Source organism: Macrotis lagotis, chromosome 7, assembly GCF_037893015.1.
Source record: "Macrotis lagotis isolate mMagLag1 chromosome 7, bilby.v1.9.chrom.fasta, whole genome shotgun sequence".
Lineage (NCBI taxonomy): Eukaryota > Metazoa > Chordata > Mammalia > Peramelemorphia > Peramelidae > Macrotis > Macrotis lagotis.
Genome location: NC_133664.1, coordinates 62,039,014 through 62,051,688, shown reverse-complemented (window position 1 = coordinate 62,051,688; position 12,675 = coordinate 62,039,014). Strand labels below are relative to the sequence as shown.

Below are 12,675 nucleotides of genomic sequence, written 5' to 3'. Positions count from 1 at the left end.
TGGAGAGAATGATGGAGAGTATCAGGGAAAACAGTGATCAACAGAGTTAAAGACTGCAGAAATGGCAAGAAAAATAAGGAGTGAGAAAAGTTGGATTGGTCAACTAAGAGATCAATAGGAACAGTGAAGAGAGCATTCAATGTAATGATATGATTGGAAGTTGAATTGTAAGGGGTTAAGAAGAAAGTAGGAAGAGAGAAAACAGAAGCACCTATGGAAGATGGTACTTTTGAGGTGTTTAACTACAAAAGGCAGGAAAGATAGAGGACTGTGAATTAGTGAAGATAAAAGAATCAAGTGAGGTATTTTTTTTTCACTTTAGGAGAGATCTGGGAATGTTTTCAGACAGACAGAAAGAAATGAGCCTGTAGGTGATTGAAAATAAGGGATGGATGAGTTCACAGTACCACCAACAATGTATTAGTGTCCCAGATTTCCCACATCCTTTCCAAAATTGATCATTGTCCTTTCTAGTCATTTTGGCCTATCTGAGAGTTGTGGGGTGGTACCTCAGAGATGTTTTCATTTGCATTTCTCTAATAATTAGTGATTTAGAGCAATTTTTCATATGATTATGGATTGCTTTGATTTTCTTATCTGTAAATTGCCTTTGCATATCCTTTGACCATTTGTCTATTGGGGAATGACTTGTCTTTTTTTTTCTAATTTGACCCAGTTCTCTGTACATTTTAGAGATGAATCCTTTGTCAGAAACACTGATAGAAAGGCAATCTGCTGAAGGAGACAAAATGGAAATAGGAGGGGTTGACTTTGGTAAGGAGCAAGACCACATGTGAGACAGGTTGGTGAGGAGAGAGTGGTAGAAGACATTCTTCAGAGAGATAAAAAATGAGAAAGGGTGGAGAAAAGGGAACTCATGGAGAATGGCTTTCATTTTTTCTTTTCAACTGAGATTTTGAGAGGCAGGCAGCAAAGTATAATGGGGGAAAATACTGGATTTTTAGCCTAAAAGTATATGTGTTTGACTTTGATACTCCTATTTACAACCTGTGCTAACCTCTCCAAGCCTTGTTTTCCAAACCATATGGAGAGGTCCCTGCTGGTTTTTCATTCTATATGTCAGTCTCTTGGTAGATACTGAACAATTGGAATGGAGCATTCTAAAATTATCACCTCAATCCTTGCTTCCACATCACATGCAACTGCGGCCACGGTGAGAGCTGCTTTACTCTGTACAAGAGTGTTGGATGAGTTCAGAGGTTGGATGATGGCCTTCATGATGTCTTGGCCCTGGATCATAATGCGTAGGGCCTCCTGTGTAGCCATGTTAGTCAACACTGTGCAAGCGTTGGCAATGGCCTTGTCTCTCTTACAGCTTAGAGTATTTATTAAGGCTTCAATGGCATCAGCTTCAGCAGCAGCACTGGTAAAATGCAGAGAAAAAACATCATGATGGAAAGGGCTTTAAAATGCTGTCCCCCCCCACCACTACATCACTGAAATGTTAATTTTGTTAACATAAATCACACAGAAGAGTCATTCACAACAGGATCCTCAAGGTAACCCATGCAGTTTTCTGATATGAATTCACTGGAATCTCATTTTGTGGAGCTCTTAACAGTGTAAAATGTACCATGGGAATTTCTACTGACAAGTGATAACTGTAGAGTGAGAAAGAAATTCTGTGAATGTTCGTAAGCAATACTTTATTAAAATGTGAGTAGAAGGAATACCACCAACAGTCCTTTTGTGGTAAACAAAGAAATTAATATCTACACGGCAAAATAACTAATAATTACTCTCAAATTACTAGCTAATCACAGGCAGAAATGAACTCATTTCAAAATACCAGATCTCATCTTGCAAATAGGTTCTCTGATTAAATATATTAAACAATCAACTAAATCAGTGACATATACATTCTAATAAGTAAGTAGGTTGTGATATTGGCTCAGCCTTGGTGTCAAATTTTAAAGTTTCTTGTTTCTAATAAAGTAAATTGATTGTGTAGTTAATTATTAGAAACAAAGATATTTTCCCACATTATTGAAAATTCAGAATCTCCTTTTAAGGAAGTCAACTTCATTTGTCTTTCTTTTTATCACTTAAAATTCAGGAAATACAGAGTAAAGTGATGAGACAATGGAAAAATTTCAACCAGAGAAATTAAGTTTAACGATATTCTTTAAAACAGAAAGAATTTGTGTTTAATGTTTCTCCAATTACATATAAAGAGTTTAATAAGACTTAATAAGAGTTCAAATTTTTCTCTCTCCTTCACTTTTCCTCCCCATCCCCCCAAGACAGCAAGCCATCTGATAGAAGTTATAAATGTACAATCATGTTGTGTAAGAAAAATCAGGAAAGTGAAAAACCACAAAAAAGGAAAAAAAGTGAAAATAGTATTCTTTGAACTGCATTTAGACTCCATAGTTCTTTCTCTGGATGTGGCTAGCATTTTTCTTTGGGAATTGTCATGGATCATTGTATTACTGCAAAGAACTATTATAGATCATCATCATACAATGTTGCTGTTACTATGTATAATGTCCTGATTATACTCACTTCTTTCAGGATCAACTCATTTAATGTACAACATGATTGTACATTTATAACTTCTATCAGATGGCTTGCTGTCTTGGGGGTGGGAGGGGGAGGGAGAGGAAAGTGAGGAAGAGAAAAATTTGGAACCCAAAGTCTTTTCTTCTTCTTTTTTTTTTTTTTTTGGCTTTTTGCAAGGCAAATGGGGTTAAGTGGCTTGCCCAAGGCCACACAGCTAGGCAATCACTAAGTGTCTGAGGTCTGATTTGAACTCAGTTCCTCCTGACTCCAGGGCCGGTGCCTTATTCACTGCACCACCTAGCTGCCCCTGGAGCCCACAGCCTTAACATGAATGTTGAAAACTCTTTATATTTCATTTGCTTCCCCAATTTCTGAGGAATCTCAAAATCTCAATTCTTTGCTACCACAAAAAGGGCTGCTATATTTTTTGTGTATGTAGGTCATGTTCCCTTTTTTAAAAGAATGATCTCTTGGGGTGGCTAGGTAGCATGGTGGATAGAGCACCTGCCCTGGATTCAGGAGTACCTGAGTTCAAATCCGTCCTCAGACACTTACTAATTACCCAGTTGTGTGGCCTTGGGCAAGTCACTTACCCCATTGCCTTGCAAAAAAAAATCAGTAAAAGAAATGATTTCTTTATGATACAGAACTAGTGGTGGTATTGCTTAATCAAAGGGTATACAAAATTTTATAATCCTTTGGGCATAGTTCCAATTTGCTCTCACTTCACAACTCCACCAACCATGCATTAGTGTTCCATCTTTTCCACATCTTCTCCAACATCATTTTCCTTTTCTGTCATATTAACCCTGATTCTCTAACATTTATCATTTTCCTTTTCTTTCATATTAACCAAACTGATAAGTGTGAGGTAGAGCCTCAGTGTTATTTTTAATTTGTATTTCTCTAATCAATAGTTAGCATTTTTATATGTGTATGCATAGCTTCATCTGAAGACTGCCTTTTCATAGCCTTTGACCATTTATCAATTAGGGAATGACTTGTATTCTATTAATTTGACTCAGTTCTCTATATATTTGAGAAATGAGACACTTATTTAGACACTGACTGTAAGAAAATGTTTCTCAGCTTTTGACTTTTCTTATTTAGAATAATTCTTAAAAGATTCTTCATTTAATGATATTTAGAATATCTTACCTTTAATGAGAATGAAATCCCATCTTTTAAAAACCAACTTTCTTGCCAATGTGGCAACAAGACATGGAATATAACTACCTCTAAAGATTTAAAAAATGGTTGCCATATAGAGGGCAATGGTGAGGCAGATAATGTGTGAGAACAGGATGCATCATATAACTAATAAGGACCTTGAAAGAAAAGGAGTAAAAGATATCAAGCAAAGATGTGATAAGAAGGCTGATCACATGGCAATGGCAAGAGATGGGCATCCAGGTTCTCCACTGGAACTTTTGTGATATAAGGGGAATTCAAGAGTGTGTGCTATAGGTTGCCCTGTTCTGATGAGAGGACTTGTATTGGATGGGAAGGCACTGATGTCTTGAAAACTGGGGTAGCTAGGTGGCACAATGAACAGAGCACCAATCCCAGAGTCAGGAGGACCTGAGTTCAAATCTAGCCTCAGACACTTAACAATTTGCCTAGCTGTGAGACCTTGGGTATGTCATTTAACTCCATTACCTTGAATTTTAAAAAAGAGCCTTAAAAACCAAATAAGGCAATTTGGTTATTTCTTTGTTAAATTTAAGTTTACTTCTGTAAAAATTGCCTACTGAAATATTTGATTTTTTAAGTTCATAAAAAAGAAAAAAATGAGAAAATATCCAGAATGAAAAAACTCCATCATTAGTTTCTCAACTATTTGAACAATGTTATTATATAGTTAAGAAATTATTAATGGTTTTTGCTTTGTGTAGAAAAAGAGCTCAAATAACATGACTGGATAAGCCAAGTCCCTCATCACTATACTACTATATCATATTTCTTTGTAAACTTTAGTTCCATTCTTTCTTGTTAAGGTGGTAGGAACACATTTTAATGACAATGTTGCTCCTGTTTCTGATTCTGTTTATCTTTGGCCAAATTCATGACACAAACATAGGCAATTCTTTATATGTATTCTTTATATATATTTATATATATATATATATATATACTTTATATATATATGCATATATGCATACACACACACACATATATATATACATATATATATATATATATATATATACTTTATATTCTTAATAGGTGATATTTCCCACCCCACTCCCAATATTTTTGCCTAGACTGTTTTATAAAATATGGTAGATCCTTCCAGATGTGGGTCTCACTCTAATAAATTTCACTGATATCTATGAAGTCAGAATTACTTTCCAAGTTAACCCTAACTTTCTTGTTTCATAATGCAAACAGTTAGATATAAGGTACTATAGTTCCCATTTTTGTCAATCATCCTGGTTCATTTTTCTAACAATGTTAATATTTTGCATAATAAATTAATCAAACTGATAAGTTTTTAAATATGAACCACTGGTCACCCATACTGCAGTGTCATATTTGCATGGACTAGTTTGATATTTAGAATCCTGAACAACTAAGATGTATCATAGTGTTTGAAATATATAACCAAACTCTGGATTCCCTTCAATGATGAAATATTATGTATATATATATATATATATATATATATATATATATATATATATATATTATATAAAGTGTGTGAGAACAGGATGCATCATATAACCAATTAAGACTTACAAAGAAAAGGAGTAAAAGATATCAAGGAAATATATGAGAAGAGGAGAAATTAGGTTAGTCACATGCAATGGCAAGTGATGGACATCCAGGTTCTCAACCTGCACTTTTGTGATAGGAGGGGAATTTAAGAGTGTGGGTGGATGCCCTATGTTGTTGAGATGACTTGAACTAGAATTGAATTGAATAGGCAGGGTAGGAATTATCATTACAACCTAATTCTTGGAATGTATACTTTCTTTTTAACTATATATACCAATTAAATGAGACCATAATCTAACTTAGTAGACAGAGCATTCACTGGTTTCAAATCCTGCTTCTGTCACTGACCTCAGTTTCCATCCAACTTATAAAACACTGAAGTTGGAACAGTCTCTCTTCCAAAAAATGATTATTCAGATAATTCAAATTTTGAATCCCATAACAAAATGAGACAAATGGGGAGTGGGAGTTGTAGAAAACGTGCTTATATTATGAAGATTTCCCTTGCTATACCACTAGCATGGTGTTAATGAAATTATGATATGTCAACCATATCTCTTTGAAGAGGAATAGCACGACTAAAAAAGTTACAATGATAATTTGATATTACATATTACAATATAAATGTTAATCTTGGGTTTCACTCAACACTGAAAATTGTTATTATAATAGTCAATTGAAGCCTGGGAAAATAAACTATGATGTTTGTCATCTTTTCTCCAGTGCTTAACACAGTGTCTTGTTTATAACTGAAGCTTAATGAATGTATGGTGAATCAAACTCAATTACAAATGAAACAATCTTCATTGATCTAAATGTTCAATTCTAATCATTTATTCCTGCACATACCACTCATATTTAAAATTCTGTACTACCTAAAAGAAAATAAATTTTCTTTCATGTTAATTGGTTAACTTTTTCTCATCATAAAACAGAATAATGGTCAAGGTGTTAGGAGATGTAACAAAAGACTTTAATTGTGTTTCTCCTTCACATTTTTTTTGTATTTAATCAATGTGAAATCAATCTATTTTTCTAACATACTGCTAACATGAAAATTATCTCTATTTCATTACTGCTACTGTATGGGGAGCAGGGAGAGGTTATGCTATGTATATGGAATATTTAGATGTATTAAATCAGGTAAGAACAACAAACAATATTTTATTAGAAATCCAGATATTTATAGCTTCCTCAGTCTTCATGTTAAAAAGACTAGTGTGTTGCCAAAACACAATTATAAGAGGGCTTCCAACTCACTGATATCAAGTCCTAGCTGCCTTGTGCTAAGTTCTTCTAGGTGGAGAATATTCTTTTCTTCCCAGAAAGCATCTTCTTATTAAGTACCCAGAATGGTAAGTTTTGGAATGTTTTGCTAATTATATGAGATCTAAAATCTATAATGACATTAATGTTTTCAATTTAGTACAATGTTAAATGTATTTCATGTTTCCTGCCCTAGGTAATATAGTTATTATATACACTATTCTATATTACTACATAATTCACTTGAGTCCTGTTTTCTTCATAAATTTATATACTTCCACAAGATTACTAAACAATTCTTGTAGCCTATAATATTAGACAATAAATATTTTGTCATTATATTGGAAATAACTTTTTCTCTGATCTACAGTGTAAGGGTTAGGGATCCTGGAAATTTGTTATCCATTACAGTAATGAATGCAATCTAGTTTTGCCTTCTTTTGACCATTGATAATAATTTTTGGAAATTTAGAATTGCATAGAATTACATTCTATGATCACATCAACTGATCAAAAAATTTCTTTAGATAATGAATCTAGAAATTGCCTTTCTGCTATAATCAGTCATAATGGAGAATCCCCCAGATTGTTAAGAACAAAGCCCCTGTAACCCTGCCTCCAAATTTATAAATTTAAACCAATAGAACCACGGGGGTTAAGTTGAATCATTTAGATTTAAGTTATCTTAGTTTTGCATAGAACTTATGAGAGAAGACATATCACTTCACTACTCTCTGGTGTCAAAATGAGACAGAAGTTTCACAGTAAAGAATATGTGAGTACTCGTGTTTTAATTTCTTTTTTTCATGTTTCCGTTTCTTACTCCACAACAGAAGTTTTTTTCCTTTATTAAAAAAAATGGAATCATCTTCTAAAGGCTCAGCCTATAGGATAAGGACCACAAAATGTACTGACAGCTGTATTGAGCTAAAAAAAAGGTTAGGACATAGGTTAAAAAAAAACCTAAGTCAAGGGAGCAAAGACCTAGAGATAGCAAGAATATTTTTCTGAATATTTTTCTTTTCTTCCTGACTCTAAAAGGAGCTGGGTAATTTTAACTACCATGGAATATATTGTGATTATTACATCACAGCTTTCAGTACTAAAGTGCAAGAACTTTTCCGAATACAGGCTGAAATAAACTTCCTTGTTTACTTGGGCCCATTGGTCCTAGTTCTAACATCCTTGGTTAAATAAAATGAATGTAATTCCTCTTGTACATGATAATTTCTCAATATTATATGAAGGATATTTCTGCTTAAAACATTTCTCCAGGTTAAACATCCCCATTTCATAAAAATATTTTTTATGAATGACTTTGACTTCTTTCCCTGTTGGATTGGGATGATGAACAAGTGTTGCTGCAATTTGCTTGGAAAGATCTCCTCCACATTTCTCCCTGCTACAAAGCTTGTTGTACAGGGAAGTAATTCATTGCTATTCTATGGAGATATTTAGCAGAAGTACATTGATGGGTGGGGCAAGTGTTATGTATGAAGCTAGTCAGTGCTAGAGCACTGAGTTTTGAGGAACAGATGCAACAGCTCCAATACTTTGAGATTTTTCTTCCTGTCATTGTGGTATATTTAGTATAACACCTAATAACAGCTAACATTTATATAGAGCTAACTTCCTATTAGTGCTAAGTTCCTTTTTAAAATTTGATTCTCAAAACAACTCTGAAAAGTAGGTGCTGTTATTTCATTTTTACAGAAGAGGAAACCAAGGCAAACAGATTGACTTGTCAAGGATCAGAGAGTTAGTAACTGAACCCAGGTTTTCCTGCCTTTAGGTGCAACCTAATTCACTGTGCAACCTAAGCTGGTTTGCTTGGTGTTTGCTTGGGACACTCATTTCCTATAAAGAGGCATTCTGCATCAGTCAGGGATCATATAGCTACACCTATTTTCAGGTGAAACTGCACCAGTTTCAGTTCATTTCAACCCATTTCTAACTGATCAGTAATAGACATAGACTTCACTTCACGACTGGGAAATTTCCAGAGTCTGCATTTGATGGAATTGTTCCTTTAATGACAAAAGTTCAATATTATAACTTTGTTCTAAGTTGTTTGCTAGTTGTTCTAAGTACTGATCATCTATTTTAACAGTATCCTCTGATTCCAATTGGTCTGTACAATTTTCATTCATCAAATCTTCATTTTTGTTTTTTTACAAGGCAATGGGGGTTAAATAACTTGCCCAAGGTCACACAGCTTGGTAATTATTAAGAGGTTGCATTCGAACTCAGGTCCTCCTGACTCCAGGACTCTATCCATTGCACTACCTAGCTGCCTCTTCATTCATCATCTCTTACAAAACAATTTCTAGCTTTTTGTACATTTTTCTTTTCAGGTAGTACAATAATTTGTAGATTATTTTTCCTTGACTCTTTTTCCAAGTCATTTTTAAAAAGAAATATTTTTTTCATATTTTCATATTTAATCTTAATTTCAGTAATTCTTGTGTCATCACTTGTACCAAACCTCAAAAACTCTTACTTCCTTTTCCATTTTTTATTTAAAGTTCTCATTTTTTATGGTTATTTCCTTTATTCTAGGAACTTTTGTAGCTCTAGTGACAAATCTTTGGATTTTGGGGGGGGTATATTTTGTTTGTAGATGTGTTTTGTGGGATTTTTTTTTTTCAGAGTTTGTGGTTGAATGACCCCAGCCAATATTATTTAACTTTGGTGTTTTCTTGTGTTTACTTATTTCCAAACTTTACTTCCTGAATGAGGATCTTGAATCAGAGGCACATTTTCTACAATTCCAAAAAGAATGAAGAGTTCTTTGGGTGGAGTGGGGGGGTAGTGTGTATGTAGTATGTCTTATCTGGTAATGAGTGAAATATCCTTCAAGTACCTTAGGGGCAGTTCAGGAAAGCATATTTAGCAGTTTGGTCTGAGTAGATAGATGATAATTTGAGGGCAAAGTAAGGGAAGTCTATACTGAAGTAGTCTGCTCCAAACAGTCTTTACCAGGATGGTTTGATCCAGAGCACACCAAGATCATTTCTTTCCAGTTCTAGTCCTGTAGGCTCCCTTTGGGGGAGTTAAAGCCAAAGAACTTGAGACTTTATTGATCCTTGGCTAGACCCTGGTCTGGGTTCCAGAAGACTGGTACTATGTTCTTAGATAGAGTTTTTCATGTTGAACTTTCCTCTTCCCAACAGTTTTCTTGCTCCATCTTTGTATGTATTAGCAAAACAATTGTAATTTCCCCTTAGATTTCTTTTTTCTTTTCTTTTTCTTTTTTAAGGTTTTTGCAAGGCAAACGGGGTTAAGTGGCTTGCCCAAGACCACACAGCTAAGTAATTATTAAGTGTCTGAGGGCCGATTTGGATTCAGGTACTCCTGACTCCAACGCTGGTGCTTTATCTACTACGCCACCTAGCCGCCCCTCCCCTTAGATTTCTTGATAATTTCTCTATATGGATTGTTAGTCCTTACTCAAACAGTTGTGAAGGAGTTGAGCTTTTCTCTTTCCCAGATTAGGGACTTTATTTTTCTCTATCTTTCAAGTCAATCAATCAAGAAATATTTATTAAGTACCCACTACGTTTTCACATGTTAAACACATTTGTGTTTTTTGTGCAAAGGTATTTACTATATCTTTGCATGATATCTTTGAAATAATTAGTTATCGTTTCCTGAAGGAAAAAAATTAAAACTAAGTCAATTACTAGGCTGTATAATAGATCAACATTTATATACAAGACACCAATAATGTCAGAATTCCAATTAAGGGACCTAGACAGAGAAATGTGTATAAGCAAAATAACCCTTCTACTACACAGCCAACAAGACAGTTTGCTGTTTCAATGGTGAAAAGCTGAGGGGGAAAATGGTTAATTTATATATAATCTAGCATTAAAAATACATTCGCCCTATATGATTATACAGTTCATTTGAAGTTGGATTGTGATTACATTGAATGTGTCAAGATCCTTTTGAGTGATAACATTTTTTTAAAATAAAAATAAATTCAAGAAAATTGGTAAACTATGTAGCAGTTGAATGTACTTTTTTTTATCACCAGTGCAATTTTCATTTTACAATCCATTGTGTTTTCAAATATTTTAGGCTTATTGAAAAAAAAATCTCAAATTAAATTAGTTTCCATTACATTGAATACAAAGTAGCCTTGTCCTAACCTCACTTCACCCCTCCCTCACAATTTTTAGCTAAATTTCCACTAGAGGGCAGTATTAAGACACACTTATTTCCATAATGTTTGATGTAATAAATTGCATTTGTGCAGAAGCACAAATTATGGTAATAAACCACTATATAAAGACAATAAGATTTAGTTATAGTATACTTTTAGGATGAAATTACCTAACATATTATGTATTTTTTGTCATTTTAATGCATTTTAACCTTTGACATCTTTGTATAGTAATCCTATGTCAATGAATAAAAAATTATTAAATTATAAGATTATTCATTCTGAATGACAATCTTTCATCTTTCATGTTCTAATAAAAGATCTTAATGTTGGAAGTATTTTTTGAAGTGATCAAGATTTCACTAGCCCTCTTGCCTTGCAAGGTTTTAATCTATTTTAACTTTAAATGACTATCAGAAAAAAAAGAATTCTATCTGAAATTTTGGTTTTTTAATCCAATTTAAAATCTTATCATAAAAAATGTAATGATCAAAGTAAATGTTCTATTTGGGGTTTTTTTGTTTTTTAGCAAGGCAATGGGGTTAAGTGACTTGCCCAAGGTCACATAGCTAGGTATTAAGTGTCTGAGACTGGATTTGAACTCAGGTCCCTCCTGACTCCAGGGTCAGTGTTCTCTCCACTGCGCCACCTAGATGCCCCCATGACAATTCTATTTATAATCTGCTTCAAGATTAAGTCATCTGAAGAGTAAAATGAATAACATACATGAATAACTAAAGCAACCTCCTTGTTCATATCTTTTTTGGGGGAGATTGTAATCATTTCTATTAGTAGATCTTTCTCTTGTACCTAGCAGAATGACTTTCTACAAATATACCACTACACACACACACACACACACACACACACACACACATATATATATGAAATTAAGATGCGAATCTTTGGAATTAAAACAATTAGAGGACAGATCTCCAATTCTGTGCTTAAGGTAGAAAAGTAGCTGCCAATTTGTCACCAAAAGGCCACTAAACATTAATGTAAAGATTGAATATACATTCACACCCATTATTTTGGGGGATTGCCCTCTTGGGCACTTTTCTTTTCTGCCTTAGCACCCTATAATATAGTATGTGTCTCTATATGATGCACATCATATAGTTATGTTTTTTTTAAAAAGTCTTTATTCCAGGAATTTTGGAAGAAAATCTATGGTATTTTTAACCAAGTATAGTTAGCAGTTTTAGTCTGAGTAGAGAGAGGATAATGTAGGGGTGGTCTATGCTGAAGTAGTCTGCTCCAAACAGTCTTCACCAGGGTGGTCTGATTCAGAGCACACCAAGATCCTTGCTTTTTTTTCCCCTGAAGGCTTCTTGTTCCTTTTGGGAGTTAAAGCCAAAGAATTTGAAGCTTTATGGGTCCTTGGCTAGACTGGTCTGGGTTCAGAAGGCCAGTACAATATATAATATTAGGTGGAGCTTTTCATGTTGAACTTCCCTATTCCCTATGTTTATTTTTCATTGTTCCAGTACAATGCACAAAGCAAGCACTACTAAAAATGTATTGAATTGATTTCTCAATTTTGACCTATGGTTCCATGATCTTATCACTCTTCCCTTTGTAGTCCTAACCACAAATACTTTTGCATCAGTAGCAACATATTCCCAAGGGAAAGAGGCAGCAGCCCAGTAGTAATCAATGAACAAATGTTCACTCAATGCCTACTCTCAAAAAAGCACTGCACTAGAATGAAATGTTACAACTCTGGTTCTCTATGTAGAGACAGAAACCATCACTTTAATGCTAATGCTGCTCTTCACTGAAGAATTAGAAACTTTCTAGGGACTCATCTGATTGCTAAGGAATAAATAAAATGTGAAATTCCACTGGGGAAGAGTAATGGAAAGGTCTGATAGGAGTAAACCTAAACTTGATGTCTTAGACAAAGTAGAGTAATTCATTATAATTGTGTGCGCATTAATGATCATTTTGCCAAATATTTGCTATAGTAAAATTTGTAGATCTTTTGAAAAATGACA

At 34.0% G+C, this 12,675-nt stretch overlaps 1 protein-coding gene across 4 annotated transcripts in view; it reads right to left on the bottom strand.

The window, feature by feature from the left end:
* ARMC3 (armadillo repeat containing 3) overlaps positions 1–12,675 on the bottom strand; it is a 129,875-nt gene that overhangs the window by 47,245 nt on the left and 69,955 nt on the right. For all 4 annotated transcript variants that reach the window (XM_074192987.1, XM_074192989.1, XM_074192990.1 and 1 more), the window contains one exon: positions 1,135–1,384. In XM_074192987.1, coding sequence (XP_074049088.1) covers positions 1,135–1,384 — 250 coding nt within the window. The remainder of the gene's footprint in view (positions 1–1,134; positions 1,385–12,675) is intronic.